Genomic DNA, 17,328 nt, shown 5'->3' with positions numbered 1-17,328 from the left:
ACAACTTTTTGTTGCAGAATTGTTATATTTCCTAATGTATAAATAAAATGGTAACGTATGGAATGCCATATACGACAGCCAACTGCTGACTGCTTACTGCCAACTGTTAGCTGCTTACTGCTAACTGCCAAACATATTTGAATAAATTTTATTTTTATATTGATATTTATGTGAATTTTCAAAAAAAAAAAAAACAACATAAAACAGGCGCGGATCTAGAACATTTTTTCCTAGAGGATCACTCATGTTAAAAAATATCCAACCCAGAAATTTCTTGACAAGAATGAAAAAACGTAAAGTCCTTACCTTAATGTAAAAATATATTTCGGCCGGGTAGAGGGGGTTCTCATATCTTCATGTCTATGTCATTTTTTTTACCAACTTAACACGAAACCGCTTTTTCGGGGGGAGGGGGGGGGGCGGGTTCTAAGGTCCCTTTTAGTTGATTATTTTATACATTGAATAACTTTTAGTTGGTTTAGTTTGTGCATTAAATAACTTTACAAATTTCAGAGGGGTGGTCCGGACCTCTCTCTCTCTATATATATATCTATGCATGTAAAACATATCTTATTTGTAAAAACAAAAAGATATAAATGTTTGATCGGCGTTTTCTACGTGGAGGGTCCAAGATCAGTTTTAGTTCGTTTAGTTTATACATTAACTCATGACTGTACAAATTTTAAATGCCTCCCACCCCCACCCCACCCCCAAGATATTTGCATGTGAAACATTATAACATACAGAGATATACATCTTTAATTTGAGGAAATTCTTAACTATAGAATATAATGGAAGATATAAATTTATTTTCAAAACATCTTTGTATGCGAAAGACAATTTTTTTAAAATTTTTTCTCTTCAAAGGTTTTGTTGTCTCCGGGGGTGGGGGGTGGGGGTGTTACTTCTTTTAAGATTAAAAGCAGAAAATAGTCATTTTATCACCTATACTATTTCAAATAAGAAAATACAAATAAACAATGTATACTTTATTAATGGCATACATTTTATATTGAATATTACATAAATTAAAACATAATGATCATTTAGTCAATTTAATTTTACCAGTGTGACCTCTTGGAAAAAATGTCCTGGATCCGCGCCTTTTTGTTTTTTGAAAATCATATAAATATCAATATAAATATAAAATTTATTCAAATATGTGTGGCAGTTGGCAGTCGGATATGGCATTCCATAGTAACCTCCTTCCACAACCCTTTTTTTTTTTTTTTTTTTTTTTTTGCTTGTTAAAATTTTTCAGGTAAGTTTTTATAATTCTTTTTTTTTGGGTCAGTCTTTTGAAAAATTGTTGTTGTAAAAAAAACTTAACTAAAAATGTAGGACCTTTCTTTACTGTTTTCCTGAGCGGTCATATAAATCACTGCTTGACCGTGGAACGAGATGTTGGACCTGTCGATGAAATTTTGCAAAATATCAAATAATTAAATGTATACAGTAAAGAAATATTTTTGTATTTGATCTGTTCAAAGTTTGAAATTAATTATTTTAACATTTCACACTTTATTTATTATACTGTAGACAAACATTTCCAGCGCTTGGGAAATATGCATTGCAGTCCCGTCTTCAACATTCTTCCTGAATGTATATTTGTGTATTAACCCCAGATTATCCAAAATATTCTCATTTAGCATACTAATTCGTTGGACCAAATTGAGAGCATATACCAGTTTAAAAAAAAATTTCCCCCCCCCCCCCAAAAAAAGGAAAGAAAAGGGGCGGGACTGACGCACCAGAGCTTTCCATTTTTCTAATAAAAACCGATTGATATTACAAAATTTCCCATATCATAAATCTGGTTATTCTTCTTTATGGAGAGGCTTTCAATGATGGAAGTGAGGGTTTGTATTCTTTTTGAATTTTTGTGATGTAAGAAAACTATATTAATAGGAGGGTCTTGTTTCCTAGCATATGTGCTATGAAGATATATAGTCAAATTGTACATGTATATTGCTGATTTTTTTTTCTAGAACCGATAAAGCCATAGAAAACAATCTCTTGTCAAAACGTCAAATTATAAAGGAATTAACCAAACATCGATTTTTAGATATCTATGAAAAAATACAAATGTATTGGCAGTGTTAAAAAACCAATAAAACAACAAGTATTTGCATTAGACTTTATTTTGCAACTCCCCAATGCGTTGTGCTTTTCCAGGAACGACTCCCCCCTATGTAACCATTACTCTGTGAAGAAAAAATGTCTATATTATTAAATTTTATAAAGTCTAGACAAGTTTTAATTGTTGCATATTAAAAATAAACATTTGCTTTTGCAGTTTTAACTGTCGGAATCCCTACACAAGTCGTAGATTCTGCAAATCATACATTTTTTTTATCTACTCGACCAACGTAAATGTGAAATCTGTCGAATAGTTTCGAAGTGTTTGAGAAAACTAGACGTATATGCTAGACGGACGGACAAATGACCAAGACAAAGCTCAACTATTGCTTCGTTCCGTGGGCTATATGTTTTGTGTAAATACATCTTATAAATACCGAAAAAAGACGTGACCCACATCTCTTCTGACTCCAAAGCGGTGAAAATCTACTCCCCCATACGTTGAAAACGCCTCCCCCATACTTTTTAGCGACTCCGCCGCGTTACCCCTTGTACAGTATACGGTGATTATGGGTTACTAAGAATACTACCGGAATTTTACACTTCATAAATTCCTTTGTTGTACGATCGGTGAATACAATTATCAGGTGTATTCCCTGGCCAAAACACGAGATCACGAGTATAGTTATGCAAAAATTGGTTTGTCCATTTCAATACCCACGAGAAGCTGCTCGTTTTCCTTACCCTTGTGTTCTGAACTTGACACTATCTACGTATACATTTTATTGAACTTATTTTTCTAGTTAACGACAAATCAAAAACGCCCGTGACATCTTTTATAGTTTCTAATCTTTGCATTTTGTTCATTCGAATTTTTTTTGCACTCTATTAAGATGATCATAGATTAACCTGAACTACGTCTTCGAAGTAAAATATAAACATGTAGTTGGCGTTCAGTTGCTCGTTGTAAGATCGTCTGTGCGCATGATTAATAATAGCCATATAAGGCAAACAAAGGTTTGTCAGTGTATATGATATATAATTATGTTCCCCAAACGAAGTTGGGGAACATATTGTTTTTACTCTGTTTCTTCTTCTTCTTCTTATTTTTTTTTTTCTTCTTCCTGGGAAAATCTTCTCCGCTAGTGATCTTGTAAACTACACGTCCGACTAAGGTGAAACCTTTTTAGGGTCAGTAGGCATGTTATGTAGATTTGCGGAACAAAGGTCATTTTGCGCGCACGTGCTTGCAAGAGCGCGCACGTGCAACACGTGAAATGACTAAAATAATAGATATAGCCGTAACTTTTCTATTTTTTGATTATATGCTTTGATACTCATAATATAAATATATATTAGAAGTATCGACAAGATGACGTGGTCAAAATAGCAAGATCTCACGCGCATGCACGTGCGCTTCGCTCTGATTGGCTGAAACTAAAGTCTCAATATCTTTCTTCTTTTACGTCATAATCCTTTGAAATTTTGAACTTAGTCACACATTATGAAGATCTACAGCATGATGTATAATACATGTACTTTTCATGAAAGCACGTACATGCACGTGTGCTGGCAAGAGCGCGCAATTGCAACATGTGAAGTTACCAATATAATGGATGAAGCCTTAACTTTTTTATTTCTTGATGGAATTTTTTGAAACTCACAATGCGTGAATATATTAGTAGTATAGACAAGATGACATGGTCAAAATTGCAAGATATTACGCGCATGCACGTGCGCTTCGCTCTGATTGGCTGAAACTAAAGCCTCAATATCTTTCTTGTTTTACGTCATAATCATTTGAAATTTTGAACTTAGTCACACATTATGAATATCTACATTTTTCTATTTTTCTTGTTTCTCAACAAATCAGGATGAAGTTTAGAATATGAATAGGTATTATGGATTCCTACATGATACTGCTATCAAACTTGAACGCAAGGACGTACTTGCTTGCACTTGCTCACTCGCAATGCGAAAAATGACCAATATGTTTGAAAAACGGTAAAATTTATATTTTTATGACTTTTATTGATTTTTGGAATATAAAGATATGTTAATGGTTTAGACAATATGCCATGATCACCTTGCATGTGTATACACGTGCATTTGCGTGCAATGCGTTAAATGACAAAAAGTTGATATCATTGAAGCTTTTAATATTCTTTTGAAATCCTGCGAGCATATTTTAAAAAGTTTTAAAGGAAATTTGCACAAAAAGGGAGCTGGGGAGCGTTTGGGGAACATCTGTAACGGTCCCCGTTACAATTAGAACTAGTTACACATTATTTTTACCAGCATATCGGTAGCTAGTGAGCTTTAATTTTTGTCGTAAACTATCATTTAACCCCCCCCCTTTAGCCACCCTTTTCTGTTGAAAATCATGAAAAAAAATTTCAGAAAGTTCTAAAAACACATTTTTCACAGGACATGTATTCAAAAGAAACAGACGATTGCAATTTCCTGTTTACTGCCAATTTTATTTATAAAACCGGTTCTACCCTATAACCTATAAATAAGTAAACCTTAACCATGTGTCTTGAATTTAAATCAAAATAACAATAGTAGGGATGTTTTAACTTTTGAGCGTGACAATGGCTGTTTCATTTCACAGGTGTACTCCTTATGGCAAATCCTTTCTTTGGGTATTACCAAATGACCTCTTGACCTTGATCTTTGAGTTTTACATACTTTTACAAAATATCATCACACATTAAACTTGGTCATAAATTTTGAACAGTTGGTGCTGGGACTTTATTTCTTCACATGTGTATTCATTTTAAGACCTTTAAGTGGGCATAAATAGTTTTTACCATTTGATCTTGACCTAAAAGTTTGACCAATTTTCAATAACTTTAACCTATGCCATAACACTTGGACAGTTAGAACTACGGCATTCATTTTTCACAGGTGTATTTCTTATAAGACCTTTTTGCGATACCAGGAATGTTTTCCTTTTGACCTTGATCTTTAGAGTTTGACATGTATTTGAGAAAATTCAACCCTCGTCATAAGCTGCAAAGCGAGGACATCAGTGTTTTACAAACACATCTTGCTTTATAAACAAATTCTCTTGTTTTGTCTTTATTGATATTGCTACAAAATAAGTTTCCTAAAGGATTGTTGTGTTATAGATTTCAAAATGGATATCGTTGGGAAAGAGACCAATCCTGAGAAAGCCATCGCCAATATTACAAAAGGTCAGGATAAAAAGGAGGACTTGATGCTCATTATGAATGCAAATTCAAACTGGGACAGGTTTTTTATACCTGCGCCAATTTCAATATCACTATTAGGGGAATTACTTTTAGTGTCTGCTGAGAATGATATCAGTCTAAGGGAGAGATGTCCAGAAGGAGGTTTTACTTACCTGAAGTACCCAGATTCACTTAGAGCTTGCCTTGTTCAGATAAGTAATAGTGGTTGGAATGCATTTAATGAGGCCCATACAAGCATGGATCAGATTCGCTTGCAGACAAGCAACGTAGAAAACCATATAAAGTATGCAGTTAGAATTCTATTCGGCGGATCAGTGAAGGAAGTTGAGAAATTATTGCCATTATCTTTGAATAAAGTTGCCGAAATTGCTGACACATGTAAAGAATTGGCAAGCAGCACGGAAAAAAAGTTCATCTATGTAATGCAGTTGACAGAAGAAGCTTTGGAGGCGTGCACAGCAGTAAAAGCTCAAAATGAAGAAATGTACAGGGAAACAGAAATTGCTATTCGGGTTGCAGAAGAGCAAAAACGGTTATCCGAGGAATCAAAAATGCAGCTAGAAGAACACTACAAAAAAATGGAGAGAGAAATGTCTCAGGCAAAAGAAGATTTTGACTCTGCTTTAGAAGAAATGCCTTCAGCATTCGTTGTGGTAGCAGCTTTCATGGCTCATGGTGTGGTAGATACGATGAAAAATGCAGCTAGCTCAGTTTTGGCTCTTAAATCGACTGCCAACATCCTTAGTTCTTTACATGGAAACGATTCGCTTGTTCCTGATGATATAGCACTTGGAAACACCAATAGAGTCCTGGCTTATATAAAAGGTATTCAGGCTCTTTTTAAAGGTGAAAAGCCAAATATGAATGAAATTTCAAAAGGAAGTGCAAATGAAATATGTCAACATCTATGCAAAGAAAGGGAAAGATTAGAAGGTGAGGATTCCAAAATTCCCAATAAACTGCGGCAATGTATTGATGACGCAAGAATGATATGTTCTGATTTGATTAAATATTCAAAAGGGGGACACCATGACAATGAGAAGGCTAAAAGCATTTTGGAAAGTTACAAAAACCTTACAAACAAAATTTTGTCACTTGAAGCGAAAATAAAGAAATGTTCAGCATATCCAATGGAGCCTTCACGTTCAGCTGCAAAGGGCACGGACTCACCTCAAACCTTAACAGAGGCAATTGGTGAGAACGCCCGATTTAAAACGGAAATGGCAAAAGAGAACTTATTAAATGCTAGGCGGAAACATGAGCAGGCCTATGAAGAAATGCGAAAAGAAAGTGAAAGATTGCGTAAAACTCTCGTAGAATTAAAAGGTTTGAACTTGTCAAAAATTGAATTTGACGAAATACGACGTACATTATGCAAAGGTATACGTGCTCTTGCTGAGGTCAGAGAGCAATGGGGAAAACTTTGCGAATTTTTCCAAATGATATCCAACATTATCAAATGTTGCTTAAAATCATCTCTGCAAAATTTTGTGGATTATTCTCGCGAGGGGCGGGACATGCTTATTGAGGGAGACAAGTTGTCATCAATTTACAAAGACACTATCATTGATCAAGCGACAGAGGCAAATCGAGTTGCATTTGTTGTTCAAAGTATTTCTACTGCTTATGTTGAAATATCGAGCAACTATTTGATGGATGGTATTACATCTCTCGGCAAATTAATTCCTCTTCATCCTAAAGAAAATGAATCAGAAATGATTCGAAAAAGAGATGAGCTTCATGCAATGATGGAAAAGGCTCAAAAGGCTATTTCAAATATCATGGAGAAAAATAAAAGAGAGTTTGACAGTAAAATTGAGAAACGTGTAAATCGTATAAAAAGCGAAGTTGAGGCAATTCTACCTCCAATTCCAGAAGCCCGAATTAAAGAAATTCAAACAACAGTGCAAGAGGCTTACAACGAGGAGAAGCCGACCATTGATCAAGCCGTGGAAGACCTTTTCTAAAATCTTAAGCTTAATCTCATTGACACAATCTTTTCAAATGAAGTTCAATTTTTGTTGAGAGAAGCCTACATGTATTTAATTCTTTTTATAGTTTATTGAAATTTGATAAAGTATATCCCTTTAATTAACAGATGACTTGCCCTGCTCAGTCGTTCTGATAAATGTATGTTTTACCTTGCAAAGACTGTCTTCAGAAATGGTTTTTAAAATTCATATTCGCTCCGTGCAAATTCATACGTTTGCTGTGTAACTTTTGAGAATTTTTAATCATTATTTTAGATACTGTATCACTTGGTGACATGGATTGAATGTTCAATGCAAATTATAAAATGTAGATAATTATGTTATAATTTCCTCAAGACTTCCTGTGGTTATTTGCAAACAATAGGGGTGAGTTGTACAAAAAGCTCTGAATGTGCGTGTTTGTGTGTGTGTGCTGTCAAAGTTACTGTAAGTTGTATTAATTGTATTTTATTGTTTATACAATATGGAAGTAGTAGTAACTTAGTTTCAAGAATTTGGAAACTGTCATTTCGTCTACCTATAACAATCAGCTAACAGTAGATAACTAAGGATATTTTTCTGTTCCGTTATTTAATATCGATGCATCTCATTCCAGATCATATGGATATACAATCGGAACTTCCCTTTTCAATTTCTGGATTAGTATGTCAGGAGATAGGAATCAGTTTAAACTGTTTACGTAAAATGTTAGAAAATATTAATCAATCAAAAACACTGCCTACAGAAGACTTTCCGGAATATTGTGAAATAAACATAGCTGGAAGTTGTCGGGAAATGAACAATTCCTTCGATTATGTTAAATGCTATGTCGAAGCAAGCAATTTTGAAGCAAGTAATAAGTTAGAAGACCTTACACTCAAATTGAGCATTTCTAATGAGGAACTTTCGAAAACAAAGCAAAGTCTAGAAACAATTGAATTGGAAATATCCCAACTTGATAAAGAAATTGAGGAAATAGAGACAAAAAAACTGAGCATTGATATTAGTATTGGCGATATAGAAAGAAATATAGCTGAACTACATTTACAGAAAGAAGCCTCTTTAGGCACAACCGTATATGAGGCAGTTGTTAATGTACTATCTCACATCTTGAGGACTCCAGTTGCTGGTCCAGCAATCGTTTTATTCGAAGCAGTAATATCCATGCTATCTGAACAACTTGATTTTCAAAAGTCGGAAAAAGAAAATTGCAATAAAAGCATCATACAAAAGAAAGACGAGATTGACAATCTACGAAAAGAGCGAACGGATTCCATTCAGAAATTGAATAAAGCCAGAGAAAAGAAAAACAAAATTGCCAATGAAATGGAACAGGTAAAAGAACAAATCAATAACATTGCCGACTTACTGTTTAAGATAAGGAGAGTATGTCTATCAGTTAACAGTGTTTCTGGTGCAATGAATATAATGAAATTAGAGACATGCAATGCTTATGCATGGGGGCCACTAATGTTTCCTCTGAAAGAACTTTTAAAGGTTTTAAAAGATCTGATCGACTTGTTCCCAAAAGAAGCACAAATCCAAATGAACGCAACGTTATCGGAAATCACCGTGATGATAACAGAAATGCACGCAATCGAGTCGCTTACTTCAGAGACATCAGAGATTTGCTTTTATTCAGAGACAAAGGATTTAGAAATATAAAATAAACATACACTTTCGTGTTGTATATTTGATTATACTTGTACAGTAAACAAAATTTGTCATACCGGTATATTAATAACAATGCTTTTATTTCAAAATCTTTTACGTACTACTTTAGAACAGGATATGCAAGTATTATATTTTATATATTTTGTACTCAAAATCTCATCTAATCAGGACACTAGTGGTTCCATGAACATTGGCTGTAAAAAAAATTACATTCCAGATTAGTTTCTTATGTTTAATACTTGACTTAACTGAGAGTTTCTAAAGAATGCATTTTGGTATGTCAACTTGGAACCTCTTCAATCATCCATTTACAATATTGAAGAGCTATGTATTGCTTAGTTAATCTTTAATTATTTTCATGCATATTTATATGAAATTTATGCCTTGAAGTTTTTGTCATAAATATTCTTATGATTTAGAAAACGTCGCGGAAAAGAACTTTAAAAAAGTATTATCCAGTAATAGGAACTGGACCACTTTCGAAATTAAGGTACTGGCATATAGGCGGGTACATTTGAATCACATGGAAGTGGAATGTCAACATTAGCACACGATTTTTCCGTTATCAGATTCTATACTATATTCTATAATCAAAACTATATACAAGATTCTATACTATATCTATGTATTGACAGCTGCTTTTGTAATAAAAAAAATTACTTATCTTGTCATCTGTCAACTTTGTTAAAAAAGCATTCTGATTGTATACACAAGTCCGCTGTATAAATAATACCGTATAAGGGGAAATTTTACGAGACGCAAATTTAGCGATTTGTCCTGAAAAAATGGTAATTTATTTTTAACGAGATGTTTTTTTTAGCGATTTTAAGATGCACGTTAAAGAAGTTATCAGAAATAAAGTGCAATAAATTTTTAGTGATATTCAATTTTAGCGATCTCGGCACCCTCACTAATAATGCCAAAATTAAATCCTCGCTAAAAATTCTACTTATACGGTATATGATTTTTGTTTTATTTTCCATTTTTTATGTAAATTGGTGTACTAATTCAATATCTATTCAATGTTTTACTCATACATATCTAGTGCAAGGTCAGATGTTATGTAACTTTTTGGTAATGTAAAGATGTTGTCAGTTTTTTTTTTTTTTTTACCTTTTCCTTATTTACAAACTGTGTATTCGGTTCGTATATTGAGTAATAAAATCAACAATGATCAATCACTATCAATAGATCAAATATTTTATGTAAGTGGTCAGTGTTCTCGGGGGATAACAATGTTGATTTTGTTTTAACTTATTGACTTTGAACAAATCTTAAATTGAATTTATTAAATACGAATTCTAGATTTGGCTAAGGTTAATTCTTAATTATCATTACGTAAACACTGATCACACGATGATCACATACGGTCATGTCACATGGGTATTGAAAAAAGTTAACAAGTTGTGAAATTGTCATTAGAAACTGGTCCTGGGGTATATAATGGCCGAACATGCCCTGACAACCTCAGTTGCGGTCTCTCTAAAATAAATTTGTAAAATATTACAACTTGTTTCCTTTTAAGGTACATGTACGTAGATGTATATTCAACCATCTATATGTTAATCATATTATATATTATTTTAAAGTAAACGCAACTAGCCTGTAATATGTTTAAAAAATGAAATGTTATTAATAAATTGTTTCTTTTTCAGAATGTTTTGTAAAATTAATTATTTTATTGTTATTAGAGTTGTGGTTTCTCTAAAATAAATTTGTAAAATATTACAACTTGTTTTCTCTTAAAGCCTAAAATAACAGAGGCTGAGTTCAAATTAATCAATCATCCCTCACTAGCCAAGCGGAAACAAAGCTCAACCAAATCACTCAATTTTAACTATAAAATAAAATTTCATTTTAAAAGATTCTTGAGTTTCTGATTTACAATATATATGCGCTGTTTGGAGACCAGTGGCATTTTTCAGAAAAGTTCTAACGACTAAGATAAAAGTTTAACACCTCTTTAATTTTTGTTTGATTAAGATATTCATTTTTTTCTGAAATACTATTTGCAATTCTTATCTTATGAAATAGAAACGTAATATTTTTGTGCATCTATGGCATAGATAATTGCTAGAGAATAGGATTTTTTTTTCTTAGTCGTAAGATTTTTTGTGAAAAGGGTCTTCCAACAATTTATTGGAATTCCCATGGGTACCAACTAAAAATTCCAAACGTAGGTGCTAAGTTATTATTGCTAAGTACATAAGTAAGAGAGGTTGACAAATAGTATTGAAAGGTTGAAATCATTACGTTTATCATAAATCTATATTGTAGTTGTGGCAGACTCTTTGGTATCTTTTATTTAAAAAAAGTCACAATTTAGGGTATATTGAATCGACGTATGAATGAATGTGTATTGTTCAATGAAAATATGTCGTCGATATATCTTAATTCGAGTTAAAGGCAAGTGCTCCTTTTTCTCAAGGATCAGTTTTTATTGACCTATGCTTTAAATGAATATACAAAGGTATGCTAATATAATTAGTACCAATGAGGATTCTGACTGAATGTTAGAAGATCTGATTTCCAAAACTACGGATTGTCTAACACAAACAACCGTCACTGTAGCTCAGTAGGTAGAGCATTCTCTTCATGATCGGAAAGTCATGGGTTCAAGTCAAAACCGCGACTGACCTAAGCCATATAAAAACCACAAGTCTCTGGTTAGACTGTAGCTCTACTGGTCTGTACGTATAAGAAAGGAAAAGTAGCACTTGGATTTTAAACTTTGCAACAGGAAGCAAATAATAGAATTATGTATCTTAGTGCAGTCTACTTGTGTGCCAAGTTATATTGAAATCAGATCAACACTGTAGGATGAGTAGCGTTTTTAAGGAATTTTACAGAAATGTCTATTTTTAATAACCATGCCAACACCGTTCATCGAAATCAAAAACCGATGCACTAGATTATGTATCTTAGTGCAATCCACTTTTGAGTCAAGTTATATTGAATTCAGATGAAAACTGTAGGAGCATACTTAGCATTTTGAAAAAGTGTTTAGAGAAAGGCGGACAGACATGACATACAGACGGACGGACCGACGACGGAAACCTTACTATCGCATAAGCTCTTCTGGTGTCTGTCCAGTAGAGCTAAAAAAATATGTGGCAACCGTTCCTTCGCAAAGCGCTCTGCATTTTGAAGTGAAAGTTGCGAATCCTTTAGATGAAGCCTTAAGCAACCGAGGCTCCTGGTCACAGTGGGCATTTGTGTTGAGACTACAGTGCCATGTAAAGGTCTAAATTATGATTGAAACCAAGAGGCCTTCTTTTATAATTTAGCTAAAATTAATTGATAGAGGATTTTAATGGTGATATAGTTGAAAAATAGTATATAAATGAAAATATCTGCTGTTGAGGAGAAACTTCAAACGTACTGTTCTATACAGTACATTATAGAGGTGGCTTAAATCATTTGTGGATTTTCAAAAAAAAAGAAAACCCAAGGAACTCTATCTGAAAAGATTAAGCGGAAAAAAAATCAGAAACAATGGTGCGTGTAAATAATGGCCAAATAATGAGCATAAAAACGTCAATCAGCATTCAACTTTATGATAGATTGCACTTGCTAACAAGGTGATTGTATCCAGACCATAGAACTTGCGAAATGATGACTTTAAACGAGACTATTGATATCCTTGTTTTATTAACTTGTTTGTCGATAGCTTACCTTGTTTTAAAATTGACCGTGCGTAGATGTTATGGACTTCAAAACAGTTCTAATAACTTAACACAATAAAGCGATAATCATGAGGAAAAAACAACACAAACAATGCATCCCCATTTGGCATTATTAATTGTAAAAGTAAACATACTTTAGACAGAAATTAAACTGCAAATAGACAGGGGTACAAAATAATTAAGCCATTTTTCAGAAGAATTTGTTGAATACCGGTATCTTCACCATGTACCCTAAACATTTATATAGGAGGAAACTATTTTGATATTTAAATATTTTCCCCTTAGATTTAGATTTCCTAGAAATATATTACAATAGTAAATAATTATTTGTTAAATTGATATTTGAAAACAAATACAGCTTTTAGCTATAGGAATGCATACAACAGAACTTTTTTTATTCTTTTTCTTCCGGCTTTCATTTGCTTAACTATGTTTTTGTGATGGTGTTTGAAACTATAACGATGTAATTAGAACTGACATTTGGATTATATACCAGTTTTCAATTTTTATTAAAATGTCCTTGTTTTACAGGATATTTAAGGCACTTCTATCCTCAGCTATACCCAGGACGGATAACTCTTTAATCTATATTCAAATAAAAAAGCTCAAATTGAAGCTTGGAAATTAATTCTTTTCAATCAACAATGTTCCTTTTACATCTCTCAATGTATTTCGAGGTTCTCAGAAATGTTTTATAAAAAGTCAAAAATTTTACCCCTTAAAAGTATTTTAAAATTTCAAATTTAAAGATATTAAGATTAATTTACTTGTAAACATAGGTATCAATGTTTATTAAGATGTTATTATATATGGTGTTTTGCAATGAAAGGAAAATCTTTATACATTAAGCATAGTAAAATGATCGAAGTAAAAAGTTTAATTAAAGTACTGGCACCTTATTTTTATAAAAATTGTGCAATTTTATCAAAAGCCTGGATACCTATGATTTTTATTTCTAAAATGTGGTTGTTGATTAAATTTGAATTGGAAAATGCATATTAGTAAGTGTTTAGTGTTTTAATTCGCATTTCCTAAATTCTATATGTTTTCTTTGACGACTCTAAAATCTATTACTTTGTAAAATCTATTCAGTCATTAGTTCCACATTTCTTGGCATTTGAAATTCAATCATTCATTTTAAATTCAACAACGAAGCTTATGACAGTACAATTAATTGCAAAAGCTTTGTATAAAAAAAATATCATCTGAAAACTAATCTAAATATGAATTTCTGAACACGTTCTTTGACTTTATATCAGAAGGGGCTTACTTAAGATCACAATGACGAGAGGTATTTTAATATATTTATTCAATTGCAAACTTAAGTTTCATCAAGAACTCAAGTTTTCAACAGGACACCATTTATGCAAGATGCTAGGTCGTTTTACCTTAAAATCAAAGTTGTAATCTTTTACATTATTGAGAGTTATGTTTTCTTTGAATTAGTTCAAGGGAAAATATCAATACACAAGATTATCATTAAGAAACCATTTTTTGCAATGTATGAATTTCTTGACCTTTGACGTAAAACATCGATTTTTCTTTAAGCCATCCAGAAATCAAGTAATCCCCATGCTAGGTCCTGATCCAACAAGTACAATACACATGAACTTCACTACTCAGGACATATTATTAAAATTCAGTTTGCAAAATTAATTTTAATACTTTAATATGATTCTACATTTCCAATGACAATTGTTCAATCATGAGAAACAATATGTATACCTTGCAATGAAAAGTTATTACTTTTGATTACATGTAGTATTACTTGTATATTTTCTAGACATTTCATCCTGAATTTCCTTTAAATAATTCCTTGATTAATCAAATATACAAGAAAATGATGAGAATTTTCTCACTGTAAGATTAATACTCCAGGCCTGGAGACCAAAAAAAAAAAAAAAATAATAGAAAACTCACTTTTGATCCAAGTTTCACTTTTCCAAAGGAATATAAAGTGGAAAAGACAGACTGGGTTCAAAAGTGAGCTAATCTTAGTTTTATGGTTCCAAAGCCTGAATATTCTACGATGAAGTATAAAAGTATCCCGATTTTGGATGAAAGATTTAAGTAAAGCCAAATACAGCTGAACTTCAGTATTTCAAACTCCAATATCTCGAATACCATGGATATGTTGAAGTGATAGGGAAGTCCCAACCACGTATTCTTTAAATATTTTACCCTCTATATCTAAAATCATTGGATATCTCAAAATTTTTTCTCAGCCCCATCAGGTTCCAGATAACGAAGTTTGACTATAAAAGTAATTATTTGATTCTTCATGAAAATAAGCATTTAAGTTTTCATCATTTATTAATGAGTGTTTGGTACTCTTTTTACATAACAACATTATGAAAGATCATACATCACAGTAATTAAAAAAAAGAATGTAAATATTAAGAAATAAATAAAAAAAATAATGATAAATGTCCATCTATAATAAATTATTGAAAAATATACATTTCAGATAGTCTTTATCTAACAAACATGGTCCACATTAAGAGAGTTCCATGCTGCTACATTCTTCATCATCACTGAATCCCCACACCTTCAAAATTAAAATAAGCAAATTAAGTTTCTAAATATATTTTTTTAATCTATCTGGGATATATGTGAACTCAAATCGGAGTTTCAGCAACACTATAATGTCAATGGATATAAAAGATATTTGATTGAATATTTGGTATATGCCAAAACTGGTTCAATGGTACAAATGAAGAAGCTGAAATTTATAAAAGTTTAGGACTGATACATGGCAGACATAAAAAACTAATAGCAACAGTGACTTTGGTGACATAGTCCTGTTAACTGAATAGTCAGAATTTCCCACAGTGAAAATTGTTGTCTCCTTATTGTTATATTTTAATCGTTTTCTTTTATTTACCTCAGCATCCAATGTTTCCTGGTGCATCTGTGTAAGCCCTGTCAAATCCTCTAAATATGAAGGATCATTAAACGCCCTCCTCAAGAATTCAAATCCATCCTTCCTGTATTGTTGTATCACCTAAACAAATATTTCATTTTCTACAAACTTAAAATTGTTTCATAATATATGATACATACATGCACATTGATACACATAAAAATGATGTCTGCAAAGAGCTTCACAGCTTATAAGTGAACAAAATGATTAAAAAGGCACATGTGGCATAAAACAACAATAATCAATAATCATACAAGTGGTTTATTCTTAAATCTTTCAATTTTTTCTGTGCAACCATTAACTTCTAAAATTTCAATGGTTCAAAGTAGAAGAGTCATTCAGAATTCAAAGAAGTTAATAATATTCATGAAAGAATGAAGATGATTAAATGCTGCTGCTGCAGTACTCACAGTAGTAGAACATGCGGTACATTTATCAAAGGCTTTGCAAGCTGGGAGGACTTGCTGAAACCTGGATACAAAACAGCGAATCTGAAACAAAACACATCTTTAAATATTCCACAGGATTAATAGGGTCAAAACTTTGTGATGCCAGTGATACATGTACAAGTTCATCTTAAAAATTACAACTTTGCTTTATACCCTTCACACAACACTTCTTTTCAATAATAATCTTAAAAAATGTGTATTTTTTTCTAAAGGGCCTGGAAAATTGTCATTATATCTTCCATTAATGCTTGTGTGCTTTAAAGACAATATATGATACCTGGTGTGGCACCAGTCCAAGGGCGCTGACAAAGTCCTTACTCAGGTGATCATCATTAGCACTGGTGTCTGCAGGGGCATATCCTCTATAGAAGAATTAACATCAAATTATTATAAAACTCTGGTTTTCAAAAGGTTTATATTTCTTGAATTATATATTTAAAAGATCTTCACATGCATCATACACACTTTTGTGGATGCTGAAGAACAGACACCAGAAGTTCTACTGCCAGAGCTGAAGCCATGTAGGAAATCCCTGGTCTAGATACTGTACACTGCTGGTCCAGTGTGCGATCTTTTAATGACTACAAAAAAATATTTTGTCAAATCATTATTACATAAAACTTTTCCCTTTACACATATGACAAGAGCATAAGTGCATCTTTCCCTAAATTCTTCCGCATGAAGTTCAAAATTAATGTGATTATTTAATTTTTTTCTAATCCATTTCACAAGAATTTTGCATGACATGGGTTTTACAAGAATTCCACTGAGATTGAAAGCAAGGTAATTAAGCTGTGTAACATGTTACCATGAAAACAGTGTCATTTTCACAAGATGTAGACAAAAAGAGTACAGTTAGGTCATTAACATGTTATTTATTAGATTTTTACATTCTATATGACCAACACAGTATGTTAAATGAAAAATTTCAAGAAAGAATCTTACATTTCCTGGAGCTACCACATCGTTACAGAAATAGCAGCCTAGCTGGTCCCCTGGTATGGAGTTATAAGACGACAGAGAAACTGGTTCTCCACCCTCAGTGTCTGACTTGACACCATGCCGCATCACTAGGTATGTGTCAAACCCGAGCGCAGAACAAATCACAATCTGAAATGAAGAGGTTATATAAGAAGACGTTTTAGCTGGACATAACTCTTTTGACAACCCAGTGCCATGTTTATAACCTTTATATAGAAAAGAAAGTATCTGGGTACATATTGTTTCCAAGATTTTTATCCATTACATTAAAATCAGATTTTTGATGCAAAATTTATGAATGTTGAGAATTAAAGTTTAAGGACTTGTTATTGCTGGTCTCTTCTATGT

General features: G+C 32.5%; 1 protein-coding gene across 2 annotated transcripts in view; it reads right to left on the bottom strand.

Annotated features, from left to right (window-relative positions):
* Window positions 1-17,328, bottom strand: part of LOC134259069 (ubiquitin-like modifier-activating enzyme ATG7) — a 38,931-nt gene that overhangs the window by 15,274 nt on the left and 6,329 nt on the right. The window contains exons 14-19 of one of the 2 annotated variants that reach the window (XM_062741672.1): window positions 16,945-17,109; window positions 16,465-16,580; window positions 16,277-16,361; window positions 15,961-16,041; window positions 15,512-15,631; window positions 14,968-15,175 (exon numbers count right to left, since the gene is read on the bottom strand). In XM_062741672.1, coding sequence (XP_062597656.1) covers window positions 15,125-15,175; window positions 15,512-15,631; window positions 15,961-16,041; window positions 16,277-16,361; window positions 16,465-16,580; window positions 16,945-17,109 — 618 coding nt within the window. In that variant the 3' untranslated portion in view covers window positions 14,968-15,124. Of the gene's footprint in view, window positions 1-14,967; window positions 15,176-15,511; window positions 15,632-15,960; window positions 16,042-16,276; window positions 16,362-16,464; window positions 16,581-16,944; window positions 17,110-17,328 lie in introns of those variants that run through there. The other variant, XR_009990270.1, reaches the window with a different exon arrangement.

This window comes from Saccostrea cucullata, unplaced genomic scaffold (assembly GCF_032062105.1).
Source record: "Saccostrea cucullata isolate Sc308-1 unplaced genomic scaffold, CSIRO_AGI_Scuc_v1 ctg810, whole genome shotgun sequence".
Classification (NCBI taxonomy): Eukaryota; Metazoa; Mollusca; class Bivalvia; order Ostreida; family Ostreidae; genus Saccostrea; species Saccostrea cuccullata.
Note: the sequence above shows the minus strand (reverse complement) of the source record. Positions and strands in the feature narration are given on the sequence as shown.